This window comes from Plecotus auritus (genome assembly GCF_963455305.1).
Source record: "Plecotus auritus genome assembly, chromosome: 1".
Lineage (NCBI taxonomy): Eukaryota > Metazoa > Chordata > Mammalia > Chiroptera > Vespertilionidae > Plecotus > Plecotus auritus.
Genome location: NC_137770.1, coordinates 94,973,822 through 94,999,726, shown reverse-complemented (window position 1 = coordinate 94,999,726; position 25,905 = coordinate 94,973,822). Strand labels below are relative to the sequence as shown.

General features: G+C 41.4%; 1 protein-coding gene and 1 pseudogene across 2 annotated transcripts; both read left to right on the top strand.

Annotated features, from left to right (window-relative positions):
* The first annotated feature begins 340 nt into the window (after positions 1–340).
* On the top strand, positions 341–25,086 carry SPTSSA (serine palmitoyltransferase small subunit A). The gene is made up of 2 exons (XM_080676423.1): positions 341–503; positions 23,986–25,086. The coding sequence occupies exons 1-2, from the start codon at positions 401–403 to the stop codon at positions 24,087–24,089; spliced, it is 207 nt and encodes a 68-aa protein (XP_080532549.1). The 5' UTR covers positions 341–400; the 3' UTR covers positions 24,090–25,086.
* LOC308254279 (protein hinderin-like) lies at positions 18,494–19,353 on the top strand (annotated as a pseudogene). The gene has a single exon. The product of its transcript is annotated as a protein hinderin-like (transcript).
* Positions 25,087–25,905: the final 819 nt, after the last annotated feature.

Here is a 25,905-nt window from a genome sequence, read left to right as displayed (position 1 = left end):
GCGTTTTTGGGCAGGACTGGGTGGACCCCGGACTGCACTCACGCCCCGCCTACCAACAGCTCAACGAGGCGGGGCGGGGCAGGGCGCAAGGGCGCTCTCGCGGGGACAGTCCTCCGGCTAGGAAGGGCGCGGCCCCGGGAAGGGGAAGTGGGGAGGGGCGGGCACGACGCAGGGCTGCCCCTGGCCGCCTGGCCAATGATCGCTGGCCAGGCGGGGCTCGCGGTCTGCTACCCGGGCGCGCGCGGGGCTGGGCGTGCCCACGGGTGACGCGCGGGCGGCGCAGGCCAATGGGCGCGGGATGGTGAGCGGGCGGGCCTCCAGGCCCGGGCTTTAGGACACGAACCGGAGGCCTGCGGGACAGACTGACGTGGGATTGCAGCGCAGAAGTCACACTGCGGGGATGGCGTTGGCGCGGGCCTGGAAGCAGATGTCCTGGTTCTACTACCAATACCTGCTGGTGACGGCGCTCTACATGCTGGAGCCCTGGGAGCGGACTGTGTTCAGTATCCTGCCCGGGCCGCGGGTGCGGGGGTCGGGGCGGGAGCACGGGGGCCCGGGCGGCATCCTTCCAGGCCCAGGGCCTGGAGGTGGGGGGAGCGGAGGGCGGAGAGGTGGTCCCGAGCGCGCGGACCGCGTGCAAAGACTGGTCTCTTCACTGCGGGCGCGCGGGGCGGAGGTCCCGGGGCCGAGGGCGGCACTCCCGGTTGGGGCGTGGGTGGGAGGGCGAGAACTCTTGAGATCCGAGGTCGCGGGTGAGTCCCTGGACCCAAGATGGAAGCGTCTTTATTACTGGAAGAAATCCCCTCGGGCGATGGCTAACCTGGGTTGTCCTCGCCCGCACTTCGGCCGCGCCTGCCTTTGGGTCAGTCCCCTGTTCCTGTGGGAGGCAGGGACCGTGTAAGTGTAGAAAATCGCTCCGGGCTTGGACGCCTTTGACCTCTAACTGTCCCTGATTTAACTGGCACTGAGCCTAATTAGAATGCTAACTAGTTTTCCAGCTTTTTAGTCAGGTTGTGAATTTGTGCTCATGGCAGCTCAATACAGATTTTTGAAAGCAGTTCGTTACTGTGCCTTTTTGGTCTTTAAGATGGGTAGTTTAAAAAATGTGTTTTATGCTTTAATTTGCTGTTTGCACAGTCCGTAGAAGTAAGGGCCTGAAAAGGAATTTGTGGTTAGTTGTAGACTGCTTTAGTAGAATGCTAATGCATATATCTTAGTTATTATTGAATGTTTACTATGAGCCAAGCAATTGTGCTAAGCACTTTGCCTGAATCTTAACTCATCTTACTTTCCTAACAACCTCAATTAGTAACTCAAGCTTCTGAAGATAGGCTCCCTAAAGTCCATGTCATTTGTCCCTCCATTTGTCTATGTTGACATCCCTTGATAATTATTCTTGCAGAAGAAATAACCATGAGATGTAACATTTTAAAACTTGGGGGCCAATATGAAACAAGCATTTTACACAATATGCTTACTTCGCACAGGGTCTCTCCTCCATGTGCTTTAGTTTGGAGCAGCTTCAGAACAACTTTGCAAATGCATAGTTGCATTCTGGTGAAGTGACTGAGGTAATTTCATTCCAAGCCTTAATAAGTGTGTTTATTTGTATGAACCAACATAAGATTGTACTGAAAGCTGAGTCTTTGTTTCAACACTTTTGAGGAAGCTTAGCTGCTTACAAGGAAATTTATTTTTTACCGGAGGCCCGGTGCATGAATTCGTGCACAGGTGGGATCCTTCAGCCTGGCTGGCAATCGAGGCCTATGGTGGGGGGGATCTGGCTGGCAGGAGGGGCTGTGGGAGGTTGGCCAGCTGGGGGAAGGGGCCGCGGGCAGTTGGGGGGACCAATCGGGGCCTGGATTGGGCTGGTCGGCTGCCGCAGTGTGAGTTATAGCAACAGCATTCTGCTGTTCTGGTCGCTGGGCTTTTATACATATAGATTGCTGTTGGCATTTCTAAACCTGGAATTTCAGAACCAGAATGCATATTTTGGATTTAATGTCTGAAAGTAAAGTATTCTCTGATTTACTGAACCATTTATTTATAGCTGCAGTTTAGTCTCACTCTAAATCTATAGGTTAGAATTCATGAGGTGTTTCCAAAATATAGAAACACATACTTCTGAACAGAAACTCATTTAAAAGTGAGTTTAAACAATGTTGTACTAAACTGAAACTCTTTAACTCAGAAGTTGAATGTAGAGCCCACTACAGAGTCTACTGGACCATGGCTTAAAAATGTTGTTGAAAATTTTAGAAATAAAGAATTCATAAATTTTAAATTGCACGCTGTGATGAAATCTTGCTTTGCCCAGCCTGAGATGTGAATTCATACCTGTGTCCAGCATATGTGTAGTGTATATACTACCTGCTACTTAGTAGCCATGTAGCCATTTTGGTTATGAGAGAGCGAGAGAGAGATTTATATAACTTATTACAGGACATTGTTATAGTTCTATATTATATTGTCATTAATCTGTCACTGTGTCTAACTTACAAATTAAACTTTATAATAGTTATGTATGTATAGGGAAAAACAATATATGTAGGGTTGGGTACTATCTGCAGATTCAGAGATCCACTGGGGGTCTTGGAATGTATCCCCTGGATATTGGGGGACTACTGTATAGATTTTACACTTAAAAGCTTTTGTTGGCATGTGGATAAATGCTACAGCATTAATGGTGTTATGGCTTTTCTGTATCATGTTGCAGTAGTAATAGTGTCCCATAAATACCTAGGTGACGGCTTTCTTTGGGATGGAGAAATAAATCATGAAATGAAGTGTAGTGCCTCTTTAGATTTTTGCCTTTGAAGCTTTTGACTTCTCATTGGATTAAGTGACCAAGAGATTTCAATTTTTAAAGTACTGCTAAGAACTAGAACCAGCTAGCATCAGGTACTGTAGAATCCTATGGTTTTAAACCTAAGATTTTTTTTTTTTAAAAAAAGATTATTCAAAATTCACATTTTAAAATTAACCTAGGGTAGAAATGCAATTCTTTGACATAAGCCAATCTTAAATTACTGTTAGCTGTTGTATTTATATTATGTCAATTCAACTTCTAGAATTATTTTGAAGTCAGACATTTACTTACTTTATAGTTTAGAAAGTCAATTTGAGGTTAAATCGTCATTTTAGCTTGGAGGGAAGAACTGAATGAGAAAGCTGAATTCCTCAACCTCCCCACCCCCTTACTTAATGGGGAGTCTTAATTACTGTGAAGTATTTGAAATTTCATAAATTCATTAATAATTAGTAAGCCTCACCCAGAACTATTTTGTGGTCAGTTACATGGTTTGGGAAAGAGACATTCTTTAAAAGTACATTGAACACAATTATCACTACTAAAAACCTAAATCTTACCTAAGATTTAGTGTAAGAGAAATTTGTCTGGCTGTCTGAAAAATGGCCTCTGAGTTAGGAGTCTTGGACAGAGGAAGAATCTAGAAGAAAGTAAATGCATTAGCTTACATTACACTGCTGTAACTCATTTAATAATTTGAAGTTGCCCTTATTTTAGGGAAAACAGCTATAACTATTTCTGCATACTTTTTAGGGGCATCCTTGAACATGTGAATTTGCTTTTCTCTATTTCTTCCCAAATCAAGTAGCTAGACGTGAATTAATACCTGTTGTAAATTGAAAGGTCAGTCTCAATTGAATATGAGGGTTTTTGAAGTTTCTAAGTAAGAAAATTGTAATTAAAAAATAAAATATTTTAAGGAAATGTATCTGTCAAGTCAGACACGTTGTAAATAGTTCTTGAAACAATAACATTTATAAATTTGTTTTGTAAATCCTTCTATGCTAGGACCTGCATCCTAAGTTTTATCTTGTTTTCTGATACCACATTTGAAGTGATAATTAGCTTTTGTTTTGTCAACCAATATTTACTTTATGTGCAGACATGGTTTCTTACAAAAAATGGAACCTGACACTTGCATAAAACAAGGTAACTGTAAAATGAATCATGTAAGTGCTAAGTGGTATTACAATGAATCCATCTCAGAGGGGAAGTTTTTGACATGTTTCAAAAGCTTTCCCTATTGGCAGCCATTAGTGCAAAGGAAAAGACCAGGTTTTGTAACCAAGACAGGTTTTATAACCAGTGAGACACTCCCCGTAGTGCCTCATTGAATAATATTGTAACCATCCTGTTGAGGGCAGGTGGAAAAAATAAAAATACCTTGTTAAAAAATTTGAAGCACAAGTAAAAGTCTTTTTAGCCTTATTGTTTTAATAAAAAAAAATGAAGTTTTAGTCTGTAATCACTGGGTTATATTTGCCATCTCTCTACAGCTTATGTTTTCACTAGAGGCCCGGTACACGAAATTCGTGCACTGCGGGGTGTCCCTCAGCCTGGCCTGCACCCTCTCGCAATCTGGGACCCCTTGGGGGAAGTCCGACTGCTGGTTTAGGCCTGATCCCGGCAGTCGGACATCCCTTTTGCAATCTGGGACTGCTGGCTCCTAACCGCTCGCCTGCCTGCCTGATGCCCCTAACTGCTTGCCTGATCACCCCAACTGCTCTCCTGATCACCCCTAACCACTCTGCCTGCCTCATTGCCCCTAACTGCTTGCCTGCCTGATTGCCCCTAACTGTCTCTGCCTTGGCCCCCGCCACCGCGGCTTTGTCCAGAAGGTCATTTGGCTGTCTGGCCTAATTAGCATATTACGCTTTTATTATTACAGATGGCATTTTACACTTCCATTTATTTTAAGTAAAATATGGGCAGTTTTGGGGTTATGCTAGGAATTAGATTCTCTGAAAAACAGGCCTTGTTTCTTCAAGGAGAGACTTTTAAAACCACAGTGCAGGGCACACAAATAATGCTTGAGAAACATTTGTTTTTATATTGATGTGTCATTTCAAAGCAATTGCATAAGTATTTAGGAATGGTAAAAGAGACCTGATTTTAAACCACTTGTAGAGTAGCTTTGAAGCTTAGCTCTTTCTAATGAACAGAATTCAGTTCTTGGGGAGAATTCAAGTTTAAAGAAGTAGAAAGTGCTATGATTGGAAGAACTTCCTTGATTTTTTTGGAGATGTTAAAAAATTTGCATTGCTCTGTCTATTCACTTGTAAAAGGTATATGTTTGCTGAATTCTGTGTTCCAAACGTATTATGCACCTTCTAATTGCCAGATACTATTCTAGATAGTGGGACTATAACTGTGAGTAAAACAGATAAAAATATTTATTCAAATGCCACTAGATAAATAAGTAAAAAATACCGATGATTAGATTGTTAAAACTGTTATGGAGAAAAAGAAAACAGAGAAGAGGCTAGGAGTAAGGAAGAGGGCGTGTTCTTCAGCTTTAGCTACAGTGGTCAGGGAGGGGGCATTTACAAAGATTTAAGCGGAACAAGAATTCAGGGCAGTGAGTATTGCAGGCGGAAGGAACGGAAGTACGAACTCAAGGCACCAGCATGTCTGGCATGTTTCAGGGATGCTGAGGGGCCACTGTGGCTGGGCAGAGTGAAGGGTGTGTGGGTAGCAGGAGGCAAGGTCAGGTCCTGTGGGGCCTCGTAGGTGCTGGAGTGAGAGTTCGGGCGATAAAGTGCCTCAGGTTTTGAGTAGTCACTCAAATCCAGTAACAATTTCCTCACAGACATTTTAATGTTTAATAAAACAGGAAAGTAAGATATCAGAACATACATTTATTTTCTCCATGAAACTTAAAGCTATTTTCATTTTGAATGAAAAAACAAAAAACAAAAAACACACATACTCAAAAACCTAGGAACTGTTTTTTTCTCATTCTTTTTTTTCTCATTTTTAATGTACTGAGATTTTTAGTAAGTTTCCAAGACGATGGACTTCATTTCTTCCTTCAAGGAAATTAGAGCCACGTTTCAGGAAAAATTCAAATTCCCACATGTTCTCAGAATGATGCCCCATGTGAATTTAGCTCAGGGAGCCCGGCAGTCAGTGTGGTGGGGTGCAGGGCAGGAAGGGCCTGGTGGACTGGAGTGCGGAGCACTTCCAGGGAGGAGTTCTGGAGTGTTGTTTTTCGCAGCTTGGAAGAAGGTGTGGACTGGGGTACAGAGGTGGGCTGGGATGGGGAGTACATCAGGCAGACAGGCTGGAGCAGGATTCCTTAAGGCAGAATAGGTCGGAAGTAAAATGGGAAAAGCAGGTTGGGTCCATTTATTAATTCAGCATACTTCTCTGCATACCTGGTGCCCGCTGTTGGCCTGGGTGCTTGTGATGATACATCAGTAAGAAAATGAGTCACAGATCTCTGTCCTTGTGGAACTTTCATAGTGAGTGAGTGATGTAGTATGTTAGGTGGTAAGCATTATAGAAAAAAGAAAAGTAGGTCCTGGGGATAAATACTCCGATGGGATGCAGTTGCTGTTTTTAAAGAGGATGCTAGGAGAGGCTTGATTGAGAAGGAATATTTTGAGTGAAAACACAAAGGAGGTGAGGGAGTTCGCTGGGTAGGATCTGAGGGAAGAGCATAGCGGGCCGAGGGTAGAGCCAGTACGAAGTCCCTGAGCCCGGAGCCCGCCTGGCGCCTGTGAAGGCCCTTATGAGGCAGGAAGTGCTGGGCTGAGTGGACACGCGGGGAGAGGAGTGGGCTGCTTTTACCTGATGAGACCTTTTCATGTGTGTGGACGTCCAGCTGGTTGAAGCATTGTCATATCTACTCCTGACATCCGAACCTAGTCATCGCCTCCCATCCGGGTCAGGCTGTCAAGCACGGAGATACCAAATGTGTGCTGACTGAAGGCACGGCACCTCAGCGAAGACCATAAGAAAGGGTTGCCTAGTCATCAGATTTAAGGTAAACTTTCCCGAGAATGGCTTTCTCCCTCCCGATAAACCCTCTTTGCTGGAAAAACTATCCGCAAGGAAGGAAGTAGAAGAGACTGATGAAATGGAGAAGCATGTGAGGATGAACATCAACCTAGGGATGGTGTTGAGTGTCAGACCTCTTAATGGGGCCACTGAATAAACGCTTGGCATTTTAGGTACAGTTGTGAATAAGTGAAGGACTGTAATCATAATGTGCTCATTATTTGCTGTTGTTTTTGTTTTAATAGTTATAGTAGTGTTTTAAAAGTTAAATGAAGAATAAACTCAAGTACAAAAAAAAGAAAATGTATATATAGAATCACCTGAAAGTGTAAATAGACTTCCAGTAAAAAATCAGCATGTGATTTGATGATTAGGTAAAATTCTTAATATCAGAGAGGGTTATGTCTAGAAAAATGTTCTTAGTAAATAATGCCTTTTAGAAAGATTTTCTCAAGGTATTTTCAAACAATATGTGATTTCAAAATAACCTTGAAATAACCTGGACATTTTGCACTGCCTTCAAACTTACATAGAAAATGAATTTCTTCATATAAGCATAACCAATGGACACAGGCACCGGGGGGGGGGGGGGTGAGGGCATGAGTGGGGGTCGGGGGGGTAAGGACACATATATAATACCTTAATCAATAAAGAAAATAAATAAAAACAAAAACAAAACAAAAACAAAAAAAAACAAAACAAAGGAAATGAATTTCTCAACAATCTTAGTATTTTGTTTGTATTTTATTTATTTATTTATTTATTTATTTATTATTTCAGTTGCCACTTCCTTTTTCTTTCTTTTTTTTAAAATATATTTTATTGATATTTTACAGAGAGGAAGGGAGAGGGATAGAGAGCTAGAAACATCATGAGAGAGAAACATCGATCAGCTGCCTCCTGCACACCTCCCACTGGGGATGTGCCCGCAACCAAGGTACATGCCCTTGACCGGAATCGAACCCGGGACCCTTCAGTCCGCAGGCCGACGCTCTATCCACTGAGCCAAACCGGTTTCAGCAATTGCCACTTCCTTTTGTAGAAATGAATGCAGCTTTCCATTACCAGGGAGGATTAAATGGGGAAAACAGTGGTAGGAATAATTGTAACTGGTAAATTAATCCTCCAGCCCAGTGGTGTTCAGACTTTTTATGTGGCCCCTAAAAGCATGTAGTGTGTATCCTCTCACTCATGTAGCTAACATCTGAAATCTTTTTATTTTTAATTTTTTTGTTACTCTTCACCTGAGGATATTTTTTCCATTCATTTTTTTAGAGAAGGGAAGGAGGGTAAGAGAAAGTGAGAGAGAGAGAGAGAGAGTCATTGGATGCCTCCCACACATGCCCTGACCAGGACCGGTCAGGTATGTGCCCTTGGTTGGGAATCAAATCCACAACCCTTTGGTGCACGGGCTGGTGCTCTACCCACTGAGCACACCAGCCAGGGGAACATCTGAAAAAAAATTTAAAAATATATTTTATTGATTTTTTACAGAGAGGAAGGGAGAGGGATAGAGAGTTAGAAACATCGATGAGAGAGAAACATCGATCAACTGCCTCCTGCACACCCTCTACTGGGGATTAAGCCCGCAACCAAGGTACAAGCCCTCGGCTGGAATCGAACCTGGGACCCTTGAGTCTGCAGGCCGACACTGTATCCACTGAGCCAAACCAGTCAGGGCCTGAAATCTTTCATAATAAACTTAGGCTGTTACAAAAGGATTTAATTCCTTGCTTTTCATACATGTATTGTATTGCTGTGTATTTTTATTAAAAACCTTAAAGGTATAATTTTTTAATACAATTCATAGAAAATTTTTATCACATAACCTAATTGGTAAAGCCAGTCCGAATTGTGAAGCCAAGTAGGCAAATCAGCCTTAATTTCTTTTTTTTTTTTTTAATCCTCACCTGAGGATATTTTTATTGATTTTATAGAGAAGAAGGGGGAGAGAGAGAGAGAGAGAGAGAGAGAGAGAGAGAGAGAGAGAGAGAGAGAGAAAGAAATATCCATGTGGGAGAGAGAAACATCAATCAGTTGCTGACTGGGGATCAAACCCTCAACTTCGGTATGTGCCCTAACCGGGCATTGAACCTGCACCCTTTTTGGTGTACAGGACGATGCTCCAACTAACTGAACCACCCAGCGAGGGCAAAATCAGCCTTAAATTCTGTCAGGAAAAGCTCAGTGCCATTTCTCTGTTCAAATAATTCTGTTAACAGTGGAACTCCTGTCTCACTTGTTTTTTGCTTTTATAACTTTACTAGAGGCCCGGTACACGGATTCATGCACCATTGGGGTCCCTCAGCCTGGCCTGGACCTTCTCGCAATCCGGGACCCCTCGTGGGATGTCGGACTGCTGGTTTTGGCCCAATCCCCGCAGGCCTGGCTGTAGTAGGGTGTGAAGCGGCAGGCGGTCGGGGAGGAGCCTGATCCCGGCCCCGCTGTGCCTGCCACTGCCGCCCAGTGCTGCAGCAGAGGTGGGAGAGGCTCGCGCCATCGCAACTGTGCTCAGCCCAGCGTCTGGCGCCTGTCTGTTAGCTGAGCAGTGCTCCCGCTGTGGGCGCACACTGACCACCAGGGGGCAGCTCTTCATTGAGCGTCTTCCCCCCCCCCCCCCGGTGGTCAGTGTGCATCATAGCTACCGGCTGGTCTTCCGATCATCTGGTCGTCCAGTCGCTTAGGCTTTTATATATACAGATCTGTCAATTAGTGGTTAGTTGTCATCTTCATTGATTATGTGAAGAATTTTCAAAGTGGTGACAGGTAGCCATGAATCTTCATTCTCATTACGTTTTTCTGGACAACCACACTTGGATAAAGTATGGGGCCTTCTTTATTCCTGGCCCAGAAGGCTTTGTGGAGCCTGGTGTGAATGGGCACATGTGGGGTTCACATCTCCTTCATGGCCAGTTTCTGGATCTCTGAGGCAGGCTTCTGGAAGGCCACTCTATGGTGTGCTTGTGAATGTTGATGGTGTATTCCCCCGTCACTACCACATTGATGACAGAATGGCCCTTCTCGCCATCCTTTGCAGAAACCCTTCTGCTGGGTTGGAAAGGTGGCTCGTTTCTAAATTCAAATTATTAGGTGGATAGATTGGTGAGTCTTGTAGGTGTGCCAGGTGTTTGTTACTTGAGTGAAATAAAGTACAACCCAAGTTAGTTATTATTCCTTTGCTGTCCCAGGCATTCTCTTATGCCCTGGGGCAGCGGTTTGCCGCTCTGTTGACTAATGAGTTTGCTGACCACTGACCTAGACTCTCGATTCCAATAATTACAGGCTGTTGTTGTTCCTTGTGATTAAGCCCCTATCCAGTGGTCGGCGAACTCATTAGTCAACAGAGTGTCAAACCGTGGCTCGCGAGCCGCAGTTTGCCGACCACTGCCCTGGGGAAATGCACACTTGTAAGATTCAGGAAGTAAAGTGGGAGGAGTGAAGTTATAAGGGGGGACATGGGAAGGAGAACTAGCAGGTCACAGCAATTCTCAGATCCCCTTTAGGAGAGAGTACAGTGGAAGCTGATCTGTAAACTGATTCCCATTAACTGATCCTAAACTGCAAAGCCTTGTACGCAGGGCTTCTGTGCTTTCTTTGAAGACTGCTTTAGTATGTTTGCACTGCCTTGATATTTGGCTGGCCTTGTCTGGGAAGTTCTTTATCTGTTCTTTGATTGTAAATGACAGCTTTTCTGGGTAATCTTGGTTGTAGGTCCTTGCTTTTCATCACTTTGAATATTTCTTGCTAATCCCTCTGGCCTTAAAGTTTCTGCTGAGAAATCTGACAGTCTTATGGGAGCTCTCTCTCTCTCTTTTTAAAAAAATATATTTTATTAATTTTTTACAGAGAGAAAGGGAGAGGGATAGAGAGTTAGAAACATGAATGAGAGAGAAACATTGATCAGCTGCCTCCTGCACACTCCCTACTGGGTATGTGCCTGCAACCAAGGTACATGCCCTTGACCAGAATTGAACCTGGGACCCTTGAGTCTGCAGGCCAACGCTCTATCCACTGAGCCAAACCGGTTAGGGCATGGGAGCTCTGTTATAGGTAGCTAATTGCTTTTCCCTTGCTGCTTTTAAGATTCTCTCTTTGTTTTTAACCTTTCCCTCCCCAACATTCCCCTGCTTTCCCACTGTAATTTGACAGTCTGTTCGGTGTTTTACTGCCTCTGTATCTATCTTTTTCTTCATCAGGTTATAATGTTCTTTATTTTCCATAAATGAGTGCCATCATGTGGTATTTTTCTTCCATTGCCTGGCTTATTTCACTTAACATAATGCTCTCCAGGTCCATCCATGCTGCTGCAAATGGTAAGAATTCCTTCTTTTTTATAGCAGCGTAGTATTCCATTGTGTAGATGTACCATAGTTTTCTAATCCACTCATCTGCTGATGGGCACTTGGACTGTTTCCACATCTTTGCTATTGTAAATTGTGCTGCTATGAACGTAGGGTGCATATATCGTTTCTGATTGGTGTTTCTGTTTTCTTGGGACATATTCCTAGAAGTGGGATTACTGGATCAAATGGGAGTTCCATTTTTAATTTTTTGAGGAAACTCCATATTATTTTCCACAGTGGCTACACCAGTCTGCATTCCCACCAGCAGTGCAAGAGGGTTCCTTTTTCTCCGCATCCTCGCCAGCACTTGTCGTTTGTTGATTTGTTGATGATAGCCATTGTGATAGGTGTGAGATGGTACCTCACTGTCATTTTAATTTGCATCTCTCAGATGATTAGTGACTTTGAGCATGTTTTCATATGTCTCTTGGCCTTCTGTATGTCCTCTTTCGAAAAGTGTCTATTTAGGTTCTTTGCCCATTTTTTTGATTGAATTGTTTATCTTCCTTTTGTTAAGTTGTATGAGCTCCCTGTAAATTTTGGAGATTAAACCCTTATCGGAGATAACATTGGCAAATATGTTCTCCCATGCAGTGGGCTTTCTTGTTGTTTTGTTGATGGTTTCTTTTGCTGTGCAGAAGCTTTTTATTTTGATGTAGTCCCATTTGTTAATTTTCTCCTTAGCTTCCATTGTCCTAGGAGCTGTATCAACAAAGATACTGCTATGATATATGTCTGTTATTTTGCTGCCTATGGATTCTTCTAAGATTTTTATGGTTTCCCTTCTTATGTGTAAGTCCTTTATCCATTTTGAGTTTATTCTTGTGTATGGTGTAAGTTGGTGGTCTAGTTTCATTTTTTTGCATGTATCTGTCCAATTTTCCCAACACCATTTATTGAAGAGACTGTCTTGACTCCATTGTATGCTCTTGCCTCCTTTGTCAAATATCAATTGAGCATAATGGCTTGGGTCGATTTCTAGGTTCTCCAGATGCTAATTTTTAAATGTCTTAAAATAGAGCTAAAAGGACTCCTACCTGTACAGTAGCTGAACTGAGGGATGTTTCTTTTTCTTTCTTTATTTTTTTTAAAAAAATATTTTTTTATTGATTTCAGAGAGAAAGGGAGAAGGAGAGAGAGTGAGGGATGTTTCTTGCTAAAGGTTATGATTCTTTTCCTGTGACTGCTTTCACTTAGGGCTTTAATTAGTTTTCACCAAACAGCCTGTGGTACAGCTTTGTTAAATTCTTTTCTTTTTAAAAAATATATCTTTTATTGATTTCAGAGAGGAAGGGAGAGGGAAAGAGATAGAAACATCAATGATGAAAGAGAATCATTGATTGGCTGCCTCCTGCACGTCCCCTGGGGATTAAGCCTGCAAACCAGGCCCGTGTCCTTGACTGGAATCGAACCTGGGACCCTTCAGTCTGCAGGCTGATGCTCTATCCACTGAGCCAGACCGGTTAGGGCTTTGTTAAATTCTTTATTTTTATTTTCAGTAGGATGGTTCCTTAAATAAATTAGGTTTATTTCTAAGCATAAAATTAGCATTTTAGAATTGATTTTAAAAAGGGAGTTTGACTAATAGAAGATAGGATTGTTTTAGATGCCATTTTAGCTATGCTTTAAAAAAATATGTTTTTATTGGTTTTTTTAAAGAGAGAGAGGAAGGGAGAGGGAGAGAGAGAAAGAGAAACATCAGTCAGCTGCCTCCTGCACTGGGGATTGTACCCACAATCCGGGATGTGCCCTGACCGGGAATAGAACCAGTGACCTCTCGATGTATGGGAGGATACTCAACTAACTGAGCCACACCGGTCAGGGCTAGCTATGTTTTTTGATGTGACTAGTACAATCAGAGACTTAAAGGTTTGAAGTTATTTATATTAGTGAAGAGATAAATCATACTCACTGGAACAAAGGTCCTTTTTCCCACTGAGAAACTACTTTTGATTTCTCCAAGTCTTGTGAGTCAAATAGGCAGTGATAAGGCAGAGTTACTGTTTGGGATGGGAAATGTTAGTTACTGTGGTCTTGCTTCTGATTACTGTACTTATTTTTAAAACATTTCCTCTTTTTGTTATTGGGCTTTTTTGTTGTTGTTGCATGAAAGGGTTGGGGAAGACCCTTGTATGGGCAAAAAATCTTTATATTTTCCTGTCTGGAAACTTATCAGCTCCTGATTAGTTGGGGAGCCCTGTTAAAGAAACAGCAAACAACATGCAGATAAATGGTTTCCATTTGCTTTTAAATCCATTGAACCCAAAAAATAAATATTTATGTTATATCCAGGTTATAAATAACCTCTCTCTGATTGTTCATTTAGCTCTTGAACAAATTTATCTTCAGCACCTGCATATATCCTGGCACATTATCTGCTCAGTTCTTGAGTGTTTTATGCAGTGCCTGCTTTATCCAGCAGTGCGCTACAGGAAGAAGCAAAGGATGGCTGAGCTGAGGTGCTTTTCCTCTCAAGAACTTAAAATTCATTGATAGAGACAGTTATAAACACACAAAACACAAGTCTGTTTTAGTTGTTGAGGTCTTTTGTTTTAATCTAGACTTCTCTAATTTTATTGTATATTTCTTGAATCATGTAGCCCCCTCTAGAATATAGATCTGATTAATTTGTGTACAACTACTGATACTTATATGAAAAATAAGAACTTCACAAATAGAAAGATTACTCTATCATTTTGTGTATCACTTTTTAATATATGTGTGTTAGATAACATTGATTATTTTTCTATTTTCTGTGGTGAGACAAAAGTATGTGAAAGATGATTGAGAGTTAGTATCTAAATGCCCTCTCCAAGCAAGTGGGACCCTAAAATGTTAATGAAGGCAGCAGCCTCATTTCATGGAGAAGCTTGGGCCCAGAGACGGGTAAAAGATAAGGTTAAGTTTTATATTTTTTCGAGCCACTTATAAATTGGCATTTGCATCTAGGTCCAGGTGACATTTGATAATTTTTTGTTTAACTTGGTCTGAATTGAGAATTGTTTATTTTATTTCTGGGAACTAAGACTCTTTTTACTTCCTAGTAAGAAATGAGATCTGGTGATGCCTAACCCCAGTTTTGTAAAGGAGGAAGTTCTTTCATACAAAACAGACTTTAGTCTAATACCATTTGTGGTTCCATTTTCCTTTACAGTTCTTATTTATTTAGACATGTGAAACCCACACAAAATATAATATAGTGAATGTGCATGTACTACCAGCTAAGTGAGAAAAGCATTAAGTACTTCTGAAGAACGCTCAATGCCCCTTTTCAGTTGCTTCTCCCTTCTTCTCCCTCATTCACTCCACCAAGTAACCACTGTCCTGAATTTAGCATATACAGTTACCATTTATTTCTTATTACTTTTATTCCACATGTATGCATCACAACATAATGCTATATGAAGTCACAATCTCTAGTATCTTTTAATCAGGCAAAAAAACCCTTTAGGTTTTGATAAGTTCTTATTTCACTTAGGAAAACATCGTGATTATTTTATGCACATAAAAATTTAAAAGTTAGATAATTTAGTGTTCACAAAATTGAGCTTAATTTTCAGATTCTTGTCTTATATGGGAATAATCTCTGTTAATTGCATGTTCCTTAACTGATATATTCTCCATACTAAATTGGAGAATTACAGTGCCATAAAGAGTATATGATATAATCAATCAAATAGCTGTTTTCAGTAATCACTTCTTATTTGAATTGAATTTGAGCCAATGACCTGAAGATTATTACTATATCATTTTATTTGCTCATTGTATACTTTTATAAGACTTACATAAAAGCTGTAAAAAAACAAAAAGCAATTTGAAAATATAGTATTGCCTAGAAATGGATTTTGCTTTTCTCCTTTGTAGTCACTATAAAGTTTGTCAGTCATATAGTATGTGGAATATGTAGGAAGCACCACAGGGATTCCAGAGTCAAATACTGTTTCTCAAACCATCCCTTATTCATCAAATATGTATTGAGTATGTGTTATGTTAGGGGATACAAAACTAAGACATTGTTCCTGTGTTCAAGGAGTTGATAATCTGGATGAGATAAATATATCTATAAGCAGGTCATGTCCGGTGATACGAGCAGTTTTATATGAGCAGTAGGGAGTAATTAATTCTGCCAGGAGGTTAGGGTGAGAATGAGAAAAAAGTAAGTGCTAGGGAAGGCCTTGTGTAAGAGGAGGTAACTACCTGAGCTCTAAGAAGGATTAGGTTTTACTAGGAGGAACAGGACTCTTCATATGTAGGGAGGTATTATAGCAGCGATTTTCAACTGATGTGCTGTAAGAATTTCTAAAACATGCAATACCTGACTATTTAGGTAGGGGTACTATGCCTCTTTCCTATAGATTGTCGAATAACAAAATAACCATAGCCAACACACCAATAGCTGGCTTCCAGTGTGAATGAATCAAAATTATACCTATTTTTTGTCAGATTTGCAAAACACATATTTTTTGGTGTGCTGCAGAATTTTAGTAATTATTTTATGTGTGCCATGAGATAGAAAAGGTTGAAAATCGCTATATTATAGTATAGTGATTAGTTAAGAACACAGATTTTTGGTGATCAGCTGACTTGGTTCGGAACTGGCTCCATTGTTTGCTCTGACTGGGAATGTCACTTGAGCATGCTGAAGTGTCTAACTGCTGGGCACACACTAGCCCGGGGTGGGCAAACTTTTTGACTCGAGGGCCACAATGGGTTCTTAAACTGGACCGGAGGGCCGGAACGAAAGCATGGATGGAGTGTTTGTGTGAACTAATATAAATTCAAAGTAAAGGAGCGGAGGGGAGAGCAAGAGAACCGGATAGAACAGCCGGATCTGGCCCGTGGGCCGTAGTTTGCCCAAGGCTGCTAGACTTTCACAAATGAGAGCTGCTGCTACTACTATTATTCGTATGTTATTATTAAACCATATTACCAGTAAAAGGCAGAGCAGTATGAAAGTAAAGAATGTTGTTTCCTAAGGCTCATGTAATAAGGCTGCGAGTAGGATGGTGTTTGTTGGGATGATTTTGAGTGTTGGGTGAACAGTGGAAAGTAGTGTAGTGCTGCTCTTGGTCGCCACCTTGATCCCCGAGCCCCTTTGAGTGTTGACTGCCAATGCCGTTTAACTGCCTCCTTCTCCAGACTCTTGCCCTCAGCCAAGGCAGTTGGACAGATAAAGGGATACAAAAGGTCAGACCCCTTGCCTCAAAGCATCACCAACTATGTGGTACAATTCATGCTCTAGAGCAGCGATCGCCAACCACTGGTTGTCTGTGAGGTCCAAAAGGTTGGTGACCGCTGCTCTAGAACACCCTTGGGAACTGAGCCCCTGAGCCTACTCTGTTCTGCTCTACTCACTCTCCTTCTGATAAAACTCCATCAAGAGTAACTTATACAAGAATCCCTGTCCCAGTCTCTTAATTCCTGTCTGCTTCTATAGACTTCAACCTAAGACAGGTAGTTTGGATTAGATTGGAAACGTCCTTGGAAGCTTGGCTTAGAACAGGGGTCCTCAAACGTTTTAAACAGGGGTCAGTTCACTGTCCCTCAGACCGTTGGAGGGCCGGACTATAGTTTAAAAAAAAAACTATGAACAAATTCCTATGCGCACTGAGGGCCCGGGACGAGTCGGCTGCTAAGCAGGACAGGCAGCAGGACCCTGCGGGCCGGATAAATGTCCTCGGCGGGCCGCATGTGGCCCATGGGCCGTAGTTTGAGGATGCCTGCCTTAGAATTTCAAGTGCTATCCTATGGGCAATTACGAAGCCTAATGCATTTTTTTTTTTACAATAAAAAGTAAGTTTTTATTTATTTTTAGAGAGAGAGGAAGGGATAGGGATAGAGAGATAGAAACATCACTGATCAGATACCTTGTACTGGGGATTGAGCCTGCAACCTGGGCATGCACCCTGACCAGGAATCAAACCAGTGACCTCTTGGTTCATGGGTTGATGCTTAACCACTGAGCCACACCAGCCTGGCACCTAATGCATTTTAAATGTATTTTTTAAAATATATTTTATTGATTTTTTTACAGAGAGGAAGGGAGAGGAATAGAGAGTTAGAAATGTCAATGAGAGAGAAACAGCGAACAGCTGCCTTCTGCACACCCCTCACTGGGGATGTATCCGCAACCAAGGTACATGCCCTTGCCCGGAATCAAACCTGGGGCCCTTCAGTCCGCAGGCCGACGCTGTATCCACTGAGCCAAACCAGTTAGGGCCTAATGCATTTTAAAAGGATCACTGTAATAAAGAGTGGCATGGAAAGTGTCTAGAGGCCTAAAATGGGAGCTTTTATTTGATTAAGTAAGGAATGATAAATACCTCAATCATTTATCATTGATTAGGATGGGGGACTTAAACTGTAAAGTCCCTTGTAGGGGTTGGGAAGAACGGAGAAGTCAGATAATTTGAATGTGGAGAGAAGGGATCAAATAAGTTTGTAGCTCTGTGAACTTGTGAAACTCAAGAAACAAGTTTTCTGTTCCCAAAAGACAGTGGTTGGGACAGGCATTGGATAAAAGCTCTAGAAATTCTCATTCAAGAAGGGAGGAGAATTGAAGGGACAATGGAGTTACCAGTTCCAGGTGATTTTGAAATCCAATCTGTCAAGCTCTATTAGGTTTCAGTGCCTGGAAATATCCTCTTTGCTTTGAAGTTCTACCCTGCTGGACTCATGGCTCTGCCCTTGGGATCATCCTTTCTGTCTCATGAAGGTTTTGGTCCCCTGAAGAGGCAGGGACTCAAGACAAGGCTCAGCTACAGTATAGAGAATGCCAAGGACTCCTAAGCCTCTATTAGAAATATCTATCAGAATAGAAAGAGAAACTCACCATGTCTCTCTCAGCACTTGATGCTGCTAGAATGCAGTAACAATAGGTATTCAATAGGAAAAGCACTCTCCCATCTTTATCCATGGAACTGGATGGTTCCTACTTGAGTATAGCAAAACCACAAACCTACTACCAAACGAAGCAAAGGCCTAAGTCTGCAAACTGAATCCCTTGTGGAGTTCAGGAATAATTCTTTGAAACCATCAGCCTATCAAAATCCCAAAGAGGATCTAGACAGGGTGCTGTCAGAAACTAGAACATGTGATTATGGATCCCCAAGGAAAAGACTAGCAGATGCAGTCCTTACAGAGAAAGTACCTTCAGAGGCACTGAAGATGAAGGAATGCCAGCACCTTAAGCCTACGCTGTCTAGACCAGCGGTCGCCAACCTTTTGGACCTCGCGGACCACACCGGTTGGCGACCGCTGGTCTAGACTGTGTTGTGCTGGTTAACTTTCTGAAAATGCAGATCATGCAGATCATGTTCATGTTAGCCATTCTACAGACATGACCCTTCAGTATTCCAAGACACACCTGGAATCATACCATTATTGTGGGCGTTCCTGGGGATCTCTGATGCATGGCCAAGAGGTACTGCAGCCCAGTGAAAGGGATTTCAAAAAGCAACTATCAGAAGATAGAAGGCAGCAACTTACCCTTAAAAAAATGGAGCTGGAAATGAAAAAGGAGCGCCTTCAGCATCTGCTGGAGACAAAGCTTCTCCTAAAACAGCAGCAGCTTCATCAGTCTCGCCTAGGCTACAATTGGTTAAGAACTCAAGCTGTGTTTAAGTCGAAAGGACTGATTGCTGATGAAAGAGCTTACTAAGAGCTCAACTTGGATATGAATGGGAGTGACTCTGGACCAAGTTTGCTGAAGTCACCATGTGATTGGAACGTCATCCATCAAAAAGCACCAAGAGTCCACTAACAGTGGAGAGACTAGAAGGGAGAAGAAGACAGTTGGGTTTCACTCACCTATGGACGATGATGCCCTGTGGACATGTCAAAAGAAATATACCTTTTACATATCTCGACCCCAAAGAGGGACGATGACAAGAGTTAGAAAATATGTGTTTACATCTCCTATGACAACAGAAAGCCAAAAAGGAGCTTGTAAGCTCAATCACATCATCATTCCAACACGACTCCTCCTGGTATGAGGCAGCTCTGCTGGATTTGGTTCAATCTCTGAGCCCAAAGTTCGCTTATAGACCTCAGTCCCATCCCTGCAGAGAAACTGGAGCCTGGAATCACAGTGCTTGCAACTCAGATCTCTAAAATCAACCTGGAAGAAGATGGGGGCAAGCAGGACCCTCCAAAGAGCTACAGGAGAATCAAATTCTGGAAGATATATTTTTCATTTGACCCCAAAGTACTTGATGCAAAATTTCCATCAGAACTTTGTAGATTTTAAAATGTACTGATCTAGGATTTTAAATTTTTAATTGCAAGTAATTGTGTCTCTCCTTTCACAGAGCCCTGTCTCACTAGCATTCTGTTATGTATTGAATATAGAAATCATCCTAACAAAAAGGAAAGTAGTTTGTAGACTGGATGACTAGGAAGATAGTTAATCAATAGTTATATCAAATAGTTTATCTCAGATAATTACATCAACTATTTTCAAGTAGTTGAAAAAATAGGACTCATAGGAAGAGGTAGTTTTGGAGAAAATAAGTTCAGTTTTGGCTTTGTTGAATTCAAAGTACCTTATGGAATGTCATAGGTAGAAATGTTCAGTAAGTTGTAGAAAATACTTGTCTGTGGTATGGAAGATGGGGTCAGGTCAACAACATGAAGGCGATTGTTTAAGTTATAAGATTGTTTTGTCTTCTATACCCAAGACAAAATATTGGGAACTCCATTATTATCATTTAAAATGCTTTCAGCTGCAAGTAACAAAGAAAATCTAACTCAGACTGGTTAAGAATGAAGGGAATTTATTGACTTTTATATTAGAAAATCAGTGGTAGGGTGGGCTTCAGGGTGGTTTGATTAGGGTTCTGGCTCCATTTGTCTGCGATTATTTTTCTTCCACCACCTTCATGAGTCGGCTTTGTTCTGAGTTTTGCTTTCCTCATGGAGGCAGAGTGACACCAGTAATTCCAGGAGTCCATCAGCAAATTGCATATTCTAGGGAGGGAGGGAGAGAAGCGGGGGGGTGGGGGTGGGGGGGGGCAGAGGGAGAGAGAGGATCTGCATTTCTGAACTCCTGGCAGAAGTCCTAAGCTTTGAGCTGGTTGATCAGTTTTGGGGGCAGGCATTATTACACAGAGAAGCATTTACTAATTGGTTAAGATCTATTGGGACTTACCCCTGGAAGTGGGGCAGGGTTAGGCCTACACAAAGAGGATGGCTGCTATACTAGGAGAAAGGAGTGGGTGTTTGAGAGAAAAGCACAAAATTCACAAAAGGAACATACAGGGAAAGAGCCAGTGAAACAGAAAAGTGGTGAGAGAGATGGGAGGAGAGCCCTAGGGAGTATCTCAGACCAGGGTGGAAGAGTTTTGAAGAGGGAAAAGTAAAATAGAGTCAATTCAGATAGCCATTGGATTTGCTAGGAGGTCATTGGTGACCAGAGAGTGATACGAAGCAGCGGGTATGCATGCACTTAAAAAAAAAAAAAAAAAGAAATTAAGTGGTAAATAAAAGGCGGTAGTTTAAGAAAGAACTTGATTAAGGGAGGCTAAAAAGGAAACTTAAAAAAGTGGTTATGGGGGACTTTTTACCCATGTTTGCTGGATGAGGGAAATGATTTTAGAATTTGATTCAGATAGCTTGTTTGGTCTCTGCTCTAAAGACAGCTTCTCTATGGCCCTGGACAAGTCACTCAGTGTTTTGTCAGCCTCTAAATATTTCACAGGAACTCTGAAAGATAATATTTGAAAGAGGTTTGTCATCTAAACTATTATACAGATATTAGTTGGTAGTAAGCATATTGTTTATATAAACCATATCTTCTCATAAAAGAATGTAAAGTATTATAGAACCACTAGTATGTAGAGCTGAAAGGTATGAGATAGAACGGGGAGGGGGAGAGAGAGAATATGAATGAACGAATAAAACATGGTCCCACTTCAGAAGCTCTTATTCCTCTTAGCATGGCCATGTGACTGTGCAGGGAAAAGCTCTTTATTTACTGCATCAATATTTTATCAGGACCCTTGTTGATTTGCATCTATACAGTTTCACTTCCCTTTGGAATGAGAAGGAAGGAACACTGTAGAGAACATATATTGGTTAGGTTATCAAGATGACTTTTATTTGATGTTGTTGCAAAGTTTAGTGATAATACTAAATATTTAATAGTAGCAGGTGCTGTAAATTTATGTCACTGGTGTATGATTGATTTTAGCTTTGGCTCCAAAGCCAATGCTTTTAGCCACAGTCTCAATCTAAAAGTCTTGGATCATACATTCTTATTACTTACTCAAGTTGGTAGACCTTGTACAGTGATTAAATACAATTTTATTTTTATATATTTCTTTTTTTTATGTTTTTATACTTTTATTTTATTTTATTTTTATTTTTTTATTTTTTTTAAAATAAATCTTTATTCAGATTATTACAATTATTTCTCCTTTCCCCCCCATAGCTCCCCTCCTCCCCTTTCCCACCCCACCTTCTGCCCTTACCTCCCCCCCACTGTCCTCATCCATAGGTGTATGATTTTTGTCCAGTCTCTTCATGAACCCCCCATACCCCTTTCCCCCTGAGAATTATCAGTCCACTCCCTTTCTATGCCCCTGATTCTATTATATTCACCAGATTATTCTGCTCCTCAGGTTTTTAATTCACTTGATTTTTAGGTTCGCTTGTTGATAGATATGTATTTGTTGTTCATAATTTTTCTCTTTACTTTTTTCTTCTTCCTCTTCTTTAAGAATACCTTTCAGCATTTCATATAATACTGGTTTGGTGGTGATGAACTCCTTCAGCTTTTTCTTATTTGTGAAGCTCTTTATCTGCCCTTCAATTCTGAATGATAGCTTTGCTGGGTAGAGTAATCTTGGTTGTAGGTTCTTGCTATTCATCACATTGAAAATTTCTTGCCACTCCCGTCTGGCCTGCATAGTTTCTGTTGAGAAGTCAGCTGACAGTCGTATGGGTGCTCCCTTGTAGGTAATTAACTGTTTTTCTCTTGCTGCTTTTAATATTCTCTCTTTGTCTTTTGCTCGTGGCATTTTAATTATGATGTGTCTTGGTGTGGTCCTCTTTGGATTCCTTTTGTTTGGGGTTCTGTGGGCTTCCTGGACTTGTAAGTCTATTTCTTTCACCAGGTGGGGGAAGTTTTCTGTCATTATTTCTTCAAATAGGTTTTCAGTATCTTGCTCTCTCTCTTCTTCTGGCACCCCCATAATTCTGATGTTGGTACGCTTGAAGTTGTCCCAGAGTCTTCTTACATTATCTTCAACTTTTTGGATTTTTTTTTTGCTTTTTGCTTTTTCGGTTGAGTGTTTTTTGCTTCTTTGTATTTCAATTCTTTGACTTGATTCTTGTGTTCCTCTATTCTGTTTCTGGGTCTCTGTATAATATTTTTTATTTCAGTCAGTGTATGTTTAATTTCTAGTTGGTCCTTTTTCATATCTTCGAGGGTCTCGTTATATTTATCGGCCTTTTCTAGGATATTCTTAAAAAGTCTTATAACGGTGGTTTTGAATTCTATATCCAGTCGTTTGTTTTCCTCCATTTCTTTCGTTTGTGATCTGATTCTTTGACCCCGCATTTTCACTGCTTCCCTGAGTTGGTAAGGTAGATATTTGTGCTAGGTTTCCAATATGGCCCAGTGGGTCTGCTTCCCCAGTTAACCTGAGGTGGACACTCTTGGTGCACCCCTTTGTGGACTGTGTGTACAGCCTTGTTGTAATTAAGTCTTTATTGTTGTTGGTATCACTGGGAAGAATTGACCTCCGGGCCAGTTGGCAGTAAGGATCAGCTGTGTCTATGCTGGGAGAAGCCCGGTGCTGGAGACAGCCCTATAGGATTAGACTTGCCAAATTGCAATAGCCTCTGTGCTCAGCTTGGATGGGGTGGAGTCTCAGTCTTGGCTTCCTGTCAGCCCCGCCCTTGCGCGCATGTGCGCTTTCAGTCCTCCGCCTTCCCCAGCTCGAGTCTCCGCCTGAGAGTCCAGACTCCCCCCACAAGAGCGTGGGTCCCCAGGGGCTCGCCTGGAACCGGGGTTCACTGCAGTCAGAACTGGGGCACAGTGCCGTCAGGAGCCTCTGACTCCCCTCCACCAGGGAAAGCCCGCGGCAACCTCTGCAGCCCTTGTGCGCACCGGCGCGAGCGCGCTTTCATTCCTCCGTCTTCCCCGGCTCCGGAGTCTCCGCCCGAGAGTCCAGACTCCCCCCACAAGAGCGTGGGTCCCCAGGGGTTCGCCCGGAACTGGGGTTCAGTGCAGTCAGAACTGGGGTTTAGTGCGGTCGGAGGCTTCCTTCCCCCTTCCGCCAGAGAAAGTCAGCCAGGCTCTCAGCCACCCTTCCTCTCTGCGCGCACAAAGCCCCTTTGCCGTACCTCCAATTCTCTGTGAGCTTTTCTCCTTCCTTCTAGTTGTAGAATTTTCACTCAGCCTGCTTTCCTGTGGTTCTGGATGGTGTCCGTTCTGTCTTTTAGTTGTAGTTTTGAAATTGTTGTGCGAGGCAGCAGTTTAGGTGTTTACCTATGCCGCCATCTTGGTTTCTCCTATTTTTATATATTTCTGTTTCTTAGGTTAAACAGTGTCAGTTTCTATGCTTAATTTGAAGCAGCCTGATGCTTTGAAGTATAAAAGGGAGAATAATAGTAATTACCTTATAAGGTGATGGTAAAGATAAAATGAGCTTTAAAAATGTAGTAAACATTATTGGCTACAGTTATTAGTTCTTTATAAATACTTGATATATATGAGAAAAGACCAATTGAATGGCTACTTCCACAGAAAACATTTGTTGAAAAAATGTTGGGATTTAGTTTTGAATAAATTCAGAAAAACAGTAAGTTTTCTTAACTACAACTCAGATTCCATGCTGGTCTCCATCGTGGGGATGGCGCTGTACACAGGATACGTCTTCATGCCTCAGCACATCATGGCCATATTGCACTACTTTGAAATTGTACAATGACCAAGAGGTGACCGGAAGCGAGGTTCCCTAGGGAAGAACCAGCCTCTGAAGTTGGAATGAGACTTCATCAGACGCCAGAAGAAACTCGACTAGATGTCAGCGTGACCAACCTTATGAATATAAAGACTAAAATTCATGAGTAGAACAGGAAAATAATCCTGACTCATGTGTTGTGTTCTTTATTTTTAATTTTAAAAGAGGCTCTTGTATAGTAGTTTTTGTCTATTTTAACATTGTAGTTATTTGTAATTTGATATCAGTATTTTCTTAACCTTTGTGACTTTAAATATTACCTTGTGAAAGCTTTTCTTAATGTAACTTTGAGTACATTTTAAATTGCCTTCTATTTCTAAGATCCCAAGTCATTAGTTGGGCTTTACTGTTCTTGCTATTGTATGGCATATACATCTGCCTGGATATATTTCTACGCTTGACCAAAGTTTTGTAAGAACTGGGGCAGGGGGTGGGGAGGGAGGATATTTTATTGAGAACTATTTACAAAGACTTATCTGTAAGTTTGAACTCAGGAGTACAGTTTTAGCTCTCTAGACTCTCATAGCTTCTGCTTTAAAACTACTAAAATGTTTCTTAACAATGAAAAAATAAGATCTTGCTAAAGTTAAACATAAGGAACATTTCACCTTTTAAACATCAATTCTTATGTGGACTCATTTCCAGAAAATTTTTGTGACAACAGGTGGTTAAGTAGCATTATTGTGTAATGCTTATATATCATGGAGTTTTTAATAGACAGTAAATCAGTTTCCTCTGAGAGTCATTACTTACATGTACTTCCTTAAGTTTAATTTCTGATTGTAATGGGTGCTGCAAGTGCATTTGAACATTGCAATAAAATGTGATGAGATGAATTGTTAAAAGCTATATCAAAAAGAAAGGTAAACTTGGTTAAAATCCTTTCTTTCACTATTTGTATTATTTTTTAAAAAAATTTTATTCCTTAAATGTAAAATTATTAAGTTTTTGATGTAAACTCATTAAATTCAAAGAGAAAAATCAGCTGCAGTGGCAATGTGTTTTTTCCTCTGTGGTTAAATATTGATCTAGTATTTATATTCTGAATTGATTGCTGTAGACATATAAGCAATAAGTATCTTAACATGTTTCTCAACATAAAAGTATTGCTAATTAAAAAAATTAGATATATTATTATTATTTGTTAATCCACACCTGTGGATATTTTTTCCATTGATTTTCAGAGAGAATGGAAGGGAGTGGGGAGTGGGGAAGAGAGAGAAAGAGAAACATCAATGCAAGTGAGACACATCAATCAGTTGCCTCCCGCACGCGCCTGGACCAGGGCCAGGATCAAACCTGCAACCCAGCTACATGCCCTTCACAGGAATCGAACCCAAGACCCTTCAGTGCTCCAGTTGACGCTCTAACCACTGAGCAACGCCAGTCAGGGTAGGCATATATTTTAATATGCTTTCCAGAATAAATTTTACCATTTTTTAAAAATGTAAGTATTGGCCCTAAATTTTTAAAAAATAATTTTTATTGATTTCAGAGAGGAAGGAAGAGGGAGGGAGGGAGAGAGAGAGGGGCAGAAACAACAATGATGAGAGAGAATCATTGATTGGCTGCCTCCTGCATGCTCCACACTGGGATTGGGAATCGAACCGTGACCTTCTGGTTCATAGGTCAATGCTCAACCACTGAGCGACACTGGCTGGTCAAAAAAATGTAAGTATTTTTGGCCCTAAATTTAAAGACTAGATTTGGGAAGTATTTTCTAGTCTGGAGGTAATGAGTAATGTATAAATTTTTAATATTTTTAAAAAGTCAATCTATATCA

Bases quoted from the DNA above. Each gene is read 5' to 3' on its own strand.
- SPTSSA (XM_080676423.1), top strand. From the start codon at position 401: ATGGCGTTGGCGCGGGCCTGGAAGCAGATGTCCTGGTTCTACTACCAA. The intron at 504-23,985 runs GTATCCTGCCCG...ACTACAACTCAG, and splicing joins CTGGGAGCGGACTGTGTTCA to ATTCCATGCTGGTCTCCATC.